Source organism: Trichechus manatus, unplaced genomic scaffold (genome assembly GCF_000243295.1).
Source record: "Trichechus manatus latirostris isolate Lorelei unplaced genomic scaffold, TriManLat1.0 scaffold00033, whole genome shotgun sequence".
Taxonomy (NCBI): Eukaryota; Metazoa; Chordata; class Mammalia; order Sirenia; family Trichechidae; genus Trichechus; species Trichechus manatus.
In genome coordinates this window covers 8,962,333-8,978,067 of record NW_004443969.1, presented here as the reverse complement: position 1 = coordinate 8,978,067, position 15,735 = coordinate 8,962,333, and the positions used below count along the sequence as shown (strand labels likewise).

Here is a 15,735-nt window from a genome sequence, read left to right as displayed (position 1 = left end):
GTTTGGTGTTCGGCTGAGTTCTTTATCTCTTCATTTGATGTTCTAGGGTTTCAGGATTGTTGATTCTCTGTTTGGCTTAGTTTTTCAGATCTTTGTTGTGGAGGGACGGCGTGGTGTTTCTGCCTAGAGCGCCATCTTGCCGGAAGTCCTCCTCCCAGGCTTTTGGCTTACTTATTGTTTGCCCCCAACTGTAATCTTTTGACCCAGGTGGCAGTTGCTTGTCTCTTTGTCTTTCAATATTTTTGAGGAGTGCCTTTTGAGAGAATTCTGAGTTAGGTGAAACAAAGGCAAACACCTTGCATCAGTCCTTCAGGGAAACCCCAGACAGGTCAAAACAGACAAATGCAATTCATTGGGAACAAAGTCTGCTCTACTATCTCAAGAACCAGGTACCTACAGTAGGAACATGTGCTGTTGTCTTCAAGACCGTCTCTGTACTGATGATGGAGATGGGACAGACTAAGTTAAAATAGCACAAAGTTCTCTTACCATGTTTAAATCACCTTTTTCTTGATTCAGCATTCATTTGATTGCTGTAAACCTTTGACTTTTTCAGTTTTAATAGAGTTGATTCACCCAGGTTTTGTCCATTTTTTTCAGTTTTTTTTTTTTCTAGAAGGACAGGTGATTACACTCTCCTTCTCTGTCATTTTTTGCTGATTTCTGTCTCTCTTCACTTTTGAGTACATCTTCCTAGAGGACCCAAGTCATATTTTACATCATTTCTCCAGAGAGAGGCATATTTTCTTTATTGTAGTGTTCAATTTAGATAGCAGGGTTTTTCCCTTTAACTCAGTTCTTTAATGATTTTATAACTGGGGTTGCTAATGTTTCAAGATGGTTGAAAAATCTTGCAAATTAATTGGTGCTGTCACAAATCTTCTCACTGTAGTTTATCGTTCAAATATCTATAGGTAGCTTTATCAAATGCTTTTATTGAGGACTTAATATAGGCCTGGTATCATGCTATGGGATAGTAGTTAAGAGCTACGGCTGCTAACCAAAACGTCGGTAGTTCGAATCCACCAGGCACCCCTTGGAAACTCTATGGGGCAGTTCTACTCTGTCCTATAGGGTCGCTGTGAGTTGGAATTGACTTGATGGCAATGGGTTTGGTTTTTTTTGGTTTATCGTGTTATGTGCTTTTTGTGGTTATCTTATTTAAGATGCTCAGTAATCCCAGGAGTTAGATAGTATTATGATTCCAATTTTACAGATAAAAAAAGCAAAGCCTAGAGAAATCAAGTAATTTACTCATGATCATTACTATGACTAGGTAGTGGAACTCTGAGGTCTTAAGCATTATTTACTATTTGCTTGAAAGGAATCGAATTTCCAGAATCTTCCCCCCCCCCCACTCCATCTTCTTTCCCATTTTTATTTCTTTTCTTAATTTTATTGTCATTTCAACCGCGATTCTCAAGAATGCAGAAATAAACCAACAAACTAACAGAAACCACTGAAAAGAATAAACTACAACAAAAGATTAGCAGTAGTAGTGAATTCAGTTTGGAAGAGAATGCTATGTGTGCATGAGGTAAGAGTGAGTGCGGTAGTTTCTCCATTTCCAGAAGAAAATTCTAGTGATAATTGGTTGAAGACTAACCTTAATATTTAGAAACATGGGAAACAGACACTCATTACTAAGAGTCTATTTATGGCAGTTCCTATATATATTTTTTAAAAACTATTTTAATGCGTCAAATCGTGCTTCTAAGTGATTTCAAGGCACTCTGTTAAAGATGCATGTTTGAATAAAATTGTTTAATGAAATGTAAATGTGGAAAAGTAATATTTATAAATTAGCAAGTTACATTATTTTAAATATTGTCTGAATTGGTGAATTAAATGTTAGAAGTAGAAAAAAATCTTAAGAATATAAATGTGCACATCGTTCTATTCCTCCCACCATCAACCAAGGCAGAGAAAGTATTAGAAATTTTTTTAGCTTCTGGAAATCCAACCTGTCTCCTTCTATTGCTGTAATTTCTGCCAGCCTGTAAGTGTCAAAACCATGAAAATGACTTCAGGGAACTGCAAGCTCGCCATAAGGGGATGTAATCCAGGAAAGATAAATTTTTTCAGAGAAAGAGAGGAAAAGTCCAGACCAGTGTTAGTAGAAACACCCAGTTTGAACTCTTACTGGTCGATGATGCAGTAAAGAGCTTGCTCCAAAATATAGATCAACACACAGCTTCTTTTACCAAGGAAGTCTTGCCATGAAAAGCAAAAGTCAGTTAAACTAAACAATGTGCTTAGTAACTGGGTTGATTTACATTCTGGGGCAAGCTCCTTTCTCATTACAGGCTGGTAACAAACTATTTGTGGAAGGGTATTGTTCTGAGGACCACAATTTGAAACTCCACTAAAAAGGTGGTAAGGAGATTTTTAAAGAGCATACACCCACAAGGACAAAGAACAGAACAGCAAGAAGAAAATTTCAGAAACTGGAAAGTCTCACTTTCCTACCTCTTGTTGCACAAGGCAGTTACTTTTATCTTTTAACCTGTATCTTCTGATAATTACCTTCATATTCCCAGATAATAAGCTTATACTCGTCTCTTGATTTGTTAGCTTTACAGAATATTTGACTTCTCAGTGTGGCTGTTGAGAATTCCTTTCTCTCCTCCATCGCCTCAGTAGAATTACAGTTTTCAATTAAAGCAATACGTAGTATTACACCATGCACCATGTGACTATAAATATTGTTCACTGCTGAGTCAAGTAACGTACAATGATTACCTGCCCTCATGGAGATTTTTATTTTCTTTGAGTTAATTATTTCAGTTTCTTTCATTTGCTTAAGTTTTTACGTACGTACTGATTATTTGTTCCTAATGCCTCACCTTGTCTGTTAAATGCCTGGCAAAAATAGTTTTAAGCTTTCAAGCGCACCAAATAATCCATCAGTTCCATTTTTTTTTTTCTTTCCTAGACCTCACTCCTCGTCATTCTGTCCTCTTGCTCTAATCTGTTTAACTGGCTCTCTAGCCCAGTTACCATGCTGGGACTTTCGTTGGCCGTTCTGGTTTTGGGATTGTTTTGCTAATGTGAATATAATTAGAATGAGGAAGCATTAATATTTTAAAGATAATCCTAAATTATTAATGTATACTGCTTATATGTCCTGAATTCACCAGCCTGTGAGTTCACATAAAATGAGATCGCATTTGCTTTTGATGCCAAAATTATAATAGTTCAAATCTTTACAGTTTGAATGCAAGATCTCAGTATCACTAACTTTGCCAAGTACCCTCTGAGTTCTTCTGGAGTCCTCAGAAGGGGTGCACTCATATTTATCTGCTGGTTATCGTTAGGTGTTTGCCATGTTCTTCCTTTTCTGTTATCGTCCCCTGGTCAATGTGTATTGCCCTGGATGCTATTTGAAGGTCACTGCTGATGATATCCCTCATAAGATGGATGTTATATTTGCTAAGGTTGTTGTCTTCTGATGTTGCCACTTCCAAGAATACCTGAGGAGTAGTAGGCTTGACAGGGCAGAGGGAACTAGTGAGGATGACCCATTCCCAAAGCCCATATCACTTTTCCCCTGTTCCTCTAAGTCCAGAGTCTCAAAAAGTCTCTCAACAAGAAAATCTTTTTCAGCTTCTCCTTTTTGTAATTTCCAGCTTTTATCTCCCTATCACCACTACCTCCAAACCAATAACAATCAACAGTCACAACCAACTGCTAAGCATCCATTTCAATACGGGCAACACACAAGCTAGAAAGCTCAGACACATAGCTCAACCAGATAATTTATGACTAGACCAGAATGCACATTTATCTTCTAGTATTTTCTCAAACCAGAGAAATATCTTTAAAGTGAGATGATGTCTCCATGCTGAAGATAGAAAACTACCTGCAACTTTTAAATGACAGATCTGTTTTTTGGCTAGAGAAGATTTCAAAAACCTTAGGGTCTAATCTCAATTCAAGTGCCTTGTTGTGAATCTTTAAATATGTTCATATTCTTTAAGAAAAATTGCCCTTGGGACAACTTGGAAACTTCTAGAGATATCTGGAAGTAAGGAAATGGAATAGAAATATTAAATATTTCAGACTTTTCACTAATTTGACTGGCCTTTGGTCTAAAATTTGTCTAACTTGCTGCGTTAGGATGTTCAAAGAATACTTAAAGGTGAAAGTGCCATCAACAAGGAGATATGCAAGCAGACACAATAGAGAAAAGAGTTTTTCTTACGGAGTTTAAAGTACCATGATGATGATCTTTCTGATAAGATGAGGCGATACTATTGCAGGAAGAAATTTCGGGGCATAGTGCCCAAGACCCTTCGTCATCTTCCCTTGCCTGCCTGTCCAGTGCCATTTTCAGGCACTGCATTTCTCTCCCTCTTTAATGTTCCAGTGATCTCCATTTAGTGGATGAGGATGATTGGGTTTACAATTTGCCCAACTAGGCAGAGGTAGTGTAGTGGTTAAGAGCTACAGCTGCTAACTAGAAGGTTGGCAGTTTGAATCCACCAGCTGCTCCTTGGAAACCCTATGGGGCAGTTCTACTCTGTCCGGTAGGGTCACTATGAGTCGGAATCAACTCATCGGCAATGGATTTGGGTTTTTGGTTTTAGTCAGAGGCGGAGCCAGGATTTTAACTCAGGTCAATTTGACTTCAAAACTAGTGGCTCTTTCATACTTACCACATTACCACCTGTCATCTTGGATAGGTACAGAGATGCCTGAGGGTCCTTCTTTTGCAAAGAAGAGGGGCTGATCTGGGGAAGTACCCAGCCATGTGGATTATCTGGGATTTCTCTATCATGTATAATGGTTCCCTGGTGATCCACACTGTATGTTGAAGGAGGTCCAAGAGAGGATCCCCTGTGCATGCAAACCTAATCTGAAATTTCACTATTCCTCTCCTGTCTTCTAGTGCCTTTTCTTCTATCCCTTTTTTGGAAAGAAGCAAAGTAGCTGGTTGCTGATCCAGCACTCAGCTTTCCATAAACTATCTAAATGGCAGTCCCGCCTTACCTTTCCTATGACATCTGTTACCAGTTTGAGGGCCAGAGGATCATGAACCAACGAGTCCGTGTAAAAGGAACCAAGGTATTTCTTTGGGTTGATTGGATTGTCTTGGGCACACAGATCTGGGCGCATGCTGAATCCATGGGAGATTCTTCCCAATGTGAAGGGGAAGGCACCACCTGCAAGGAAAACTCATTTCTGAGGGGCTGGTATCGATTAGAAGGAGCCCTGGTGGTGCAGTGATTAAGAGCTATGGCTGCTAACCAAGAGGTCAGCAGTTTGAATCCACCAAGCGCTCCTTGGAACCCTTATGGGGCAGTTCTACTCTGTCCTATAGGATCACTATGAGTCAGAATCGACTTGATGGCAAGGGGTTTGGTTTTTTGGTTTGTTATTGATTGGAAAGGATTCTTTTCAGTTCCCGTGTTGGATGCAAGGAGAGGTTACTGTAGCCCATTCGATTAAAAATACTTACAAAGGACCTAGTGGGTTCCAAATGCTGGGAGAAGACCCAGAAAAAATGACATAAACTTGTCTAGGAATTCAGCCATAAGGAATTTATTGTAACGAGATGACAAGTGAGTAAAGGTATATGGTCAAGATTTTCAAGTGTAGTATGGGGATAACAGCAAACTATAGACATCTTATTAGTTGGCAAATATCTAAATAATGATGAAATATCCATAAAATGTCATGCATGAAGCCATCAAAAATAATGGCATTAATATGTTTATTGACATATCTTTTATATGCTGGTTAGAGAACAGCAGGTATAATTTGATTGTGTGTGTGTCCAAGAGTCACAAACTTACATACCTATAGAGACCTGGCAGGCAATGAAAGTCAACGAAATAGTTCTATCTGTAAACAATAGGGAACAATAGGGACTATGGCAAACTGGAAAGCTTATAGTCTGACTAGAGGGATTTAAATAAAAACAAAACAAAAACTTTGCCAACCGAACGAACTTAACCTGCAAAAATGGAATTTGGTCCTTGAACCATCATATCCTTCATGACTAGAATGATGGCTGGAAGGGTAGAATCTTACCTCCATGTGTAAAACACACTTTCAGTTTAGGAAACTTTGCAAACACTCCACCCATGATCATGGAGCAAATGGCCATGGTCGTCTCTGCTGGCATTCCTGAAAGAGGAAACAGTCACAAGGTGCAGGGCTTGTCACCTGGAGCAACAAGAATCTCAGTGACACTGATGACTAGGGAATGGAAGCTGTCCATAATTGTCAGTGCTAAGAAACAGGGGACTCAGTGCCCCCTGTGCCCTAGCATGGTTTGTTTGTATACACGTAAAGAACCACGTGAATATCCTATTTTGCACTTGCAGATAGAATCATCTAATGGTTAGAACACAGTCAAGAAGCCAGAGGACCTGGCTTTAGTCCTGATTCCTCCAACTTTAGTTTTGGACTCAGTGGAGCAAGTGGAGTGCAGGGAGTCTGGGCTGAACCATAGATCCTCCAATTTTTTGCCTTCTGGCCTTTGACAAGTTATTTAATGTCTCCAAGCCTGGGTTTCTTTGTCTGTAAAATGGGGAAATGTTGCCCATCTTGCAAGGCTATCATGAAGATTCGCAAGATGATGATCTTGGTAAAGTTCCTGGCCAGAACTTTATATTAGAGATGCTACCTCTCTATGCTTCATTTTTCTTATCTGTAAAATGGGGCTAATAATGGTTAATTCGTACCCGTGGGTCATTTTGAGGAATCAGTGGACAGCACCTGGCGCTTAGTAAGTGCTCAGTAAATATAAATTATTATTATTGTTCCTGCCAAATCTTTACTGCCTTTTGAAGCTGAGGTCGAAAATAAATGGGTTAAAATGAATTTGAAGTGCTTTGGGATCCTAGAAGAGCAGCTGGTCCATATCTGATGCCTTCACCCCCATGGAGCCAGTCCTGCTTCCAGACTCTTACATTTCTGCTACTCAGACTATGACTCAGAAACCTCAGGCTGCCCCATATCGGAAGATCTGTGCTTTCTGGGGAAGCCTGACCCTCTGGCTGCTGAATGGGGCCTTCACCCAATGCTCGTTCTTCCCCAGCCCATCACTGTCCCACAGGGGGAGATACCCCTGGTTCCCTGGCCTTCTGAGGAATACTAGCATGTCTGTGTACCTGGGAATTCTAGAAGCATGATGAATTCATATTCTTCTGGGAGTAGCGATAGGCAGATCTTTCTGAAGGCGGGGGAATAGACTGCATCACTTCCTTCTAGTCCTGTGATTCTGTTTTCTATTAATTACTTGAATTGTAACCCCAGAATCCATTCTCCACACAGGCAGCTGTTACGAAATCTTTATAAAGTAAATTGGATCATGGTCCTCCCCTGCTTGAAATCCTCCAATCCTCTAATGGCCAATTATGTCAGAATAAAATTTAAACTCCTTACCATCACCCATAAGACCCTACACAATCTGGTCCCTGCCTTCTTCTCCACCCTCATCTCACACCACTTTGCCCTCATGTCTGCCACATAAGACTTTTTCATTCCTTCACCAAATATTTATTGAGCAGTGAACAAAGGAGACATGGTTCCTGAACTCAAAAACTTATATTCTAGTTGGATAAGTAGACATCAAACAAATAAATAAGATCATTTCAGATAATGAAAGTACTATGAATACAATAAAACAGGATACTGTGAAATTGAGTGACATAGGTTGTCAGGAAAGGCTTCTCTGAGGAGGTAACTTCTGAATGGATGACCTGAATAACAAGAGGGAGCCAAACAAAACCCATTGCCACTGAGTCAACTCTGACTCATGGCGACCCCTTGTGTTTCAGAGTAGAACTGTGCTCCATAGGGCTTTCCATGGCTGCAGTCTTTCAGAAATAGATCACTAGGTCTTTCTTCTGAGGTACGGCTAGGTGGATTTGAACCACCGACATATTGGTTAGTAGCTGAGCACAAACCATTTGTGCCACCCAGGGACCTTAAGAAGGAGCCAGCCACCTGCAAAATCTAAAGAAGAGATTTTAGGGCAGAGAAAATAGCTAGGACAAAGGACCCAAGGAAGCATGAGCTGTGTTGCTCAAGGAATAGAAACAAAGATGTTCATGACAGCATTGTTTGGAATAACAAAACAGCCCATCAATAAGGGGCAGATTAAATAAATAAAGGTGCAGTCACATAGTGGAATATTATGCAGCCATTAAAAAGAATGAGGCAGGTGTTCGAAATAATCTCCAAGGAAAGAACAGTGTATATAGTTTGATATCAATTGTATAAAAAGAAAAAAAAATGTATACACAAAGTATGTTTCTATAGATTTATAGAATATATTCCAAAGTGTAAACAAGATACAAGGAGTGATTGATTGATTCTGAGGAGGGGAAATAGGGGATTTGAGGTTATAGGTGGGAGGGAGTGTTTTTACTCTAATTTTTTGCATGATTTGAATTTTTACCATAGTCTTGTAATAACTATATAAAAAGTTAATCAAATAACTGTTTTTTTTTTTTTTTAAAGAGACTTGGAATAGTTCAAGCAACTTCTAATTGATGGTGATTTGGACTTGGTTCTTAGTAGTGGAAATGGAGGTAGGTGGACGTATTTGGCATGTATTTTGGAGACAGCACCAGATCATTGACTGAATGGGGTGCGGGATGAGTGGAATCTAGGGTTACTCTGAGGTTTCAGGTCTGAGCTGCAGATACATGATATTGCCACTTCCTGAGCTGAGGATGCTGGGGGAGGTGTGGGGAAAGAAATCCAGGGTTTTATCTGGCTGTGAAATTTGACATACCTGTGAGACACTCCTGTGGAGATGTCAGTTGGCTAAACAAGTCTGAAATTTAGGGGAGAGATTAAGGCTGTAGATGAAAATTTTGGAGTTAGTGATATATCATTGGTATTTAGATGAGGTCTCCCAGGGAGAAGGTATAGATTGAGGACAGAGAGGGCATAGGACTTAATCTGGAGACACTCCAACATTTAGTGATCAGGAAGAGGAGAGAGGCCAGCAAAGTAGGCTGGAAAGTCCAGAGAGTGTTTCAGAAAAGAGTTTGGTCACCTCTGTTAAATATTGCCAAGAGGTAAAAAGAAGAGAAGTGACCGTTGAACTTGGCAATGGAATTCATTTGCTTGATCTTGACATTTTTAGTGGAATGATTGGCGAGATGTCTGATTGGGGTGGGTATAGGGTAGGAGGCAAGGGAGAGGAGATGAGCTATAGGTGACATTTTTGAAAAGCTTTGCTGTGGAGGGGAAAAAAACAAAGGACTGAAAGCTGAAGTGAAATGGGAAATGTGAGGTTAAAGGAGTCCCCACCACCACCCTGCCATAGGAGACAGCAGAGCATATCTGTAATACTTCTTGGACAAACAATGCTCCAGGTTTGTTCCTACATGAGGGCTTTTGTACCTGCGGCTCCCTCTGCCCACTCCCATCTTTCCCTGTTCTTTGTACAAGTACAACTCCTCACACTTCCCTTCTGAAAACAAATGCAGGTAGTCCCTGACTTAGATGTATTGAGTTACAACGAACTGCACTTAGGGCCATTGGTGGATTTATTATTTTTTTTGGTGCATCTTATCATTAGTAATATATACTACATAGAGTGTTGCAGCAGATAATTTGCTGATGTTATCATTCTCAGATGTTCACTTACAGATGTTAAATGTTATGATTTACTGTTCAAAACACTGCTATATAGCAGGACTTAAAAGCCTAGTTTACAATGAAATCCATATTGGTGTCAGTGTAGGAAGTCGTAACAAATAGAAAGTTGGCCAGTGTTCAACTCTAACAATGTACAGCAGTTGAACTGTGCATGCACCCAACAGCCCTTACAACTCCACTTCATTGTCACAACACTGATGCCAACTTCGTAGTAATATTCTGCAGTCTGTCCAGAACATTGCATCTTCCTGGGAGGAAGTTATGGGAAAATGCATGCAGGGGATTTGGAAAACATTTCTGAGTTATCTAAACATGCTCCAACCATTTGATCAGGATAATATGATGGAAGAAATAGGTGGAAATATCATCCATATGTCAAGAACACTGAATTCAGAACTTCATGTTGCTGATGTGGAGCAGCTCATAGAAGAAGGGGAACTGACAGATCAGGACTTCAGGGATTTTAAAGAGGAAAGAAATGCTGAAGAAGAAAGAAATGAGGAAGAGGAAGGAGCGAAGTTGTCTAAAAATTTTATGGTGAAAGGATTAACTGAAGTTTTCTCTAAACTAAATCAGGGGCTTCAGTTTCTTCAAAACATGGACCCAAACACTGATCACTTTGCTAAAGTCAATAGGCAGATCCTGGGATTCTGGAAGCAGTGAGATATTACCACAAAATATGTTAAGAAAAAAAGAATTTTCTGACTAGAAATGCTATCCCCATTCCCAGGGATAATCCAGATGATCCAGAACCTTCCACAAGTAGAGTTATCACCGCAACTGACAAAATGCCAACGTTGTCCAGCTCTTTTTCATCATCAGAGTAAATTTTTATGACTTGTGTATTTTTTATGTATGTATTAAAATGTATCTGTAAATTTATATGTAATATTTCCAACCTCAAAGACAGATAAAGATCAGATTATAAATCCGACACTGATAATAAAAGGTAATAATAATCAGAACGTGGAATGTAGGAAGTATGAATCTAGGAAAATTGGAAGTCATCAAAATGAAATGGAATGCATAAACATTTATATCCTAGACATTAGTGAGCTGAAATGGACTGGTATTGGCCATTTTGAATCAATAATATGGTCTACTCTGCCGGGAATGACAAATTGAAGAGGAATGGTGTCGCAATCATGGTCAAAAAGAACATTTCAAGATCTATCCTGAAGTACAACGCCGTCAGTGATAGGATAATATCCATATGCCTACAAGGAAGACCAGTTAATAGGACTAGTATTAAAATTTACACACCAACCACCAATATCAAACATGAGGAAATTGAAGATTTTTACCAATTTCTGCAGTCTGACATTGATCAAACATGCAATCAAGATGCATTGATAATTACTGGTGATTGGAATGCAAAATTTGGAAACAGAGAAGAAGGATTAGTAGTTGGAAAATATGGCCTTGGAGATAGATGCTGGAGATCACATGATAAAATTTTGCAAGACCAGCGATATATTCATTGTGAATACCCTTTTTCAAAAACATAAACAGCAACTCTACACGTGGACCTCACCGGATGGAAAACACAGGAAGCAAATGGACTACATCTGTGGAAAGAAACATGGAGAAGCTCAATATCACCTGTCAGAACAACGCCAGGGGCCAGCTGCAGAACAGACCACCAATTGCTCATATGCAAGTTCAAATTGAAGCTGAAGAAAATTAGAACAAGTCCACATGAGCCAACATGTGACCTTGAGTACATCCCACCTGAATTTGGAGACCGTCTTGAAAATAGATTTGACACATTGAACACTAATGACGGAAGACCGGAGAAGCTGTGGGATGGCATCAAGAACATCATACATGAAGAAACCAAAAGGTCATAAAAAGACAGGAAAGAAAGAAAAGACCAAAATGGATGTCAGCAAAGACTCTGAAACTTGCTCTTGAACATAGAGTAGCTAAAACGAATGGAAGAAATGATGAAGTAAAAAAGCGGAACGGAAGATTTCAAAGGGAAGTTTGAGAAGACAAAGTCAAATATTATAATGAAATGTGCAAAGACCTGGAAGTTAGGAAACCAGAAGGGAAGAACACGCTTGGCATTTCTCAAGATGAAAGAACTGAAGAAAAAATTCAAGCCTCAAGTTGCAATATTGAAGGATCCTATGGACAAAATATTGGACAATACAGGAAGCATCAAAAGCAGATTGAAGGAATACAGAGAATTACGGAAGGAATACACAGCGTCTCTGTAGCAAGAAGAATTGGTTGATGAATGACCATTTCAGGAGATAGCATATGATCAGGAACAGATGGTGCTGAAGGAATTAGTCCAACCTGCACTGAAGACATTGGCAAAAAACAGGTTCTGGGAATTGATGGACTACCAATTGAGATGTTTCAACAAACGGATGCAGTGCTGGAGGTGCTCACTCATCTATGCCAAGAAATCTGGAAGACAGCTACCTGGCCAACTGACTGGAAGAGATCCATATTTGTGCTCATTCCAACAGAATGTGGAAATTATCCAACAATATCATTAATATCACACACAAGTAAAATTTTGCTGAAGATCATTCAAAAGCTGTTGCAGCAGTACATCAACAGGGAAATTCCAGAAGTTCAAGCCAGATTCAGGAGAGGACGCAGAATGAGGGATATCATTGCTGATGGGAGATGGATCTTGGCTGAAAGCAGAGAATACCAGAAGATGTTTACCTGTTTTTTATTGACTATGCAAAGGCATTTGACTGTGTGGATCACAACAAATTATGGGTAACACTGGGAAGAATGGGAATTCCAGAACAGTTAATTGTGCTCATGCGGAACCTGTACATAGACCAAGAGGCAGTTGTTCCAACAGAGCAAGGGGATACTGCATGGTTTAAAATCATGACAAGTGTGAGTCAGGGTTGTATCCCTTCACCATACTTTTCAATCTGTATGCTGAGCAAATAATCTGAGAAGTTGGGCTATATGAGGAAGAATGTGGCGTCAGGATTGGTGAAGACTCATTATCAACCTGCAATATGTTTGTGGCACAATCTTGCTTGCTGAAAGTGAAGAGGACTTGAAGCACTTACTGATGAAGATCAAAGACTGTTGCCTTCAGTATGGATTATACCTTAACATAAAGAAAACAAAAATCCCCACAACTGAACCAATAAGCATCATCATGATAAACAGAGGAAAGACTGACGTTGTCAAGGACTTCATCTTACTTGGATCCACAATCAATGCCCATGGAAGCAGCAGTCAGGAAATCAAACAATGTATTGCATTGGGCAAATGTGCTACAGAAGACTTCTTTAAAGAGTTAAAAAGCAAAGATGTCACTTTGAGGACTAAGGTGCGCCTGACCCGAGATGGTATTTTCAATCACCTTGTATACATGCAAAAGCTGGACAATAATTAAAGAAGTTGGAAGAAGAATTGATGCCTTTGAATTATGGTATTGCGAAGAATATTGAATATACCGTGGACGGTCAGAAGAACGAACAAGTCTGTCTTGGAAGAAATACAGCCAGAATGCTCCTCAGAAGTGAAGATGGCAAGACTTCATCTCATGTACTTTGGACATGTTATCAAGATGGACTAGTTCCTGAGAAGGACATCATGCTTGGTAAAACAGAAGGTCAGCGAAAAAGAGGAAGACCCTCGAGAAGATGGATTGACACAATGGCTACAGTGGGCTCAAACATAGCAACGATGGTGAGGATGGTGCAGGACCGGGCAGTGTTTCATTCTGTTGTACCTAAGGTAACTGTGAGTCGAAACCTATTCGACAGCACCTAACAACAACAATAACGCAAAAAAAAAAAAAAAAAAGAGATATCCGACTTACGTCGGAAGTGACTTATGAGGGAGTCATCAAAGCAAACCCTGTCATAAGTTGGGTACTACCTGTACTGCTTCTTCACACAGGCCTTTCCTGGCTTCTCCCTAAAGCACCTGCCTGCCAACTATGCTTCAGCCGCTACTGAAGTTTCTTCCCTGCCTAAAATTAGCCTGTTTGCTGGTTTATTTATCTGTGTTACTTGTTTACGGTCAGCAGTTGAAATCCACCAGCCACTCCTTGGAAACCCTATGGGGCAGTTTTACTCTGTCCTTAGGGTCACTATGAGTCAGAATTGACTCGATGGCAATGGATTTTTTTGGTTTTACTTGTTTATCACCTCTTTCCTCCAACCAGAATGTACATTCCCTGAGGGCAGAAGTTTTGTTCATGTCCTTATCCTCAGTGCCTAGAACAGGGCCTGCTGGAGGGGACCAATATGTACCTGTTGAATAAACGAAAGATGAAATGACTATGTGCAAGTGCTATCCTCTGTTTTTCACATAAAAAACTGCAATCTAAATCAGTTTGTGGGACTTCTCAAAGTTGTGTCAACCAGGCTGAGATTTTCTCTGAAGCTGGACAGCATTGGGGGTGCTCTTAGATTATTTCTTCCTTCCTACTAGTTGTGCTCAAGAATTTGATGGGGTATGGGTAGGAAGCTGCCTTCTTTATTACATTACTCTCCATTAGCAAATCATAGGAACATAAAATGCCAGACGGTAAAGAGGTCTGTGAAGAAATCCAGACGAGCTGTCTCTTTTTACAAATGAGGAGCAAGTGCACCCAAGGTGATAAAATGACTTGCCATAGATTATACAGTGAAATAGAGACTAGCTAGAACTGAAATTTTTTTTTTTAACTTCCAATATTTGCCTCTGATAATTCTTCATGGTATTGCTATTTTGGTTATTTCATAATTATTTATACTAACTCAGCTGGGGAGAGTATGGATAATGTCCCCCTAAAGAAAACCCAACACTTTCTATTTGGAGACCTAGTCATAGATGACCTGTACTTTTCACTTGTGGCTCCAGAAGTATCTGTGGATTTTGCATCTGTTCTCCATCTTTTTTTCTTATCAAGACAAGTAACAAGAGATTAGACAGGCCACTTAGTGGTTTCTCCTCTTTTCCTTGCCATCTTGTGGAACCATGAATGAAAAGTGTAGGGGGCAAAGGGCAGAAGGCAGAAATAAATAATGTGAAAGTTGAAAGCCTGGGTCATTACAACCTGGGACCTCAGATCCTTGGTTGGTAGAAGTTGACCTTTTACTTGTAACTCCAGGGTTCTTCATTTGTAAGAACAGATGCTGTTATCAGCTTCTAAAAGAAATCTACTAGACAGGATGGTTTTGTTTGTTTTGTTTTGTTTTTGAGCCTGTTTGGGAGGCTGAGTAGTGAGATGGTCAGCAGAATTGGTGGTAAGGTCAGACAGATCTGTGTTTAAATTCCATTTCCACTTATTAACTGTATGACTTGGGCAACTTACCTAATCACCGAGATGCAGGTTCTCCATCAGTGGTCATTATAATGCCTACCTCATAGAGTTTTGTGTGGATGCAATTAAAAGTAACTGAGGTCATATAAACACCACTTACCTGAATAAGAGCTCAATAAATAATAGTTGTTATTACTAAAAATCCTGTTAATTATTTGTACTTTCTGTCTTTGACATAATAGGGTTCCGCGGATAATTGGAAAAACCCAAGAGTTGGTTCTCTGTTCCTGAAGCCCAAACGGATACATACCTACAAGCCAAGGGAACCAGTATTTTGCCATCCGTCCATCCATCTGCATGTCCCAGGGATGTACCAACAAACAGCAGTTGAGTCTTTCAGCCGCCTTCAAAGAAGCAATGAAGCAGAGGGTTATTTGGATGACCTAGCACCTACCAGGTATTGTTTTAGGGAAACTGCTTTTCTCTGGGTCTATATTGATCTGGTGGCATAGTGTTTAAGAGCTCAGCTGCTAACCAAAATGTCAGCAGTTCAAATCCACCAGCTGCTCCTTGGAAACCCTATGGGGCAGTTCTACTCTGTCCTATAGAGTCGTTCTGAGTCGGAACTGACTGGACGATGCATAACAACAACAATATTGATCTGAGGAGCCCTGGTGGTGCAGTGTGTAGGAGCTTGGCTGCTAACCAAAAGGTCAGCAGTTTGAATCCACCAGTCACTCCTTGGAAACCCTATGGGTTCTATTCTGTCCTATAGGGTCGCTATGAGTCAGAATCGACTTGATGGCAACAGGTTTGGTTTTGGTTTTATGTTGATCTGAATAAATAAAATAAAAATTTTTTCAAGT

General features: G+C 39.9%; 1 protein-coding gene and 1 long non-coding RNA gene across 3 annotated transcripts in view; one reads left to right on the top strand and one right to left on the bottom strand.

Annotated features, from left to right (window-relative positions):
• The window catches only part of ACMSD (aminocarboxymuconate semialdehyde decarboxylase), a 116,048-nt gene that overhangs the window by 35,147 nt on the left and 65,166 nt on the right, over positions 1–15,735 (bottom strand). For both annotated transcript variants that reach the window (XM_004375081.1, XM_012555186.2), the window contains 3 exons: positions 15,180–15,273; positions 6,037–6,132; positions 4,993–5,165 (listed from right to left, as the gene is read on the bottom strand). In XM_004375081.1, the coding sequence (XP_004375138.1) occupies positions 4,993–5,165; positions 6,037–6,132; positions 15,180–15,273 (363 nt within the window). The remainder of the gene's footprint in view (positions 1–4,992; positions 5,166–6,036; positions 6,133–15,179; positions 15,274–15,735) is intronic.
• On the top strand, positions 4,984–15,235 carry LOC111820303 (uncharacterized). Its single transcript, XR_002823854.1, has 3 exons — positions 4,984–5,067; positions 8,476–8,546; positions 15,112–15,235. It is a non-coding gene; the product is annotated as an uncharacterized LOC111820303 (long non-coding RNA).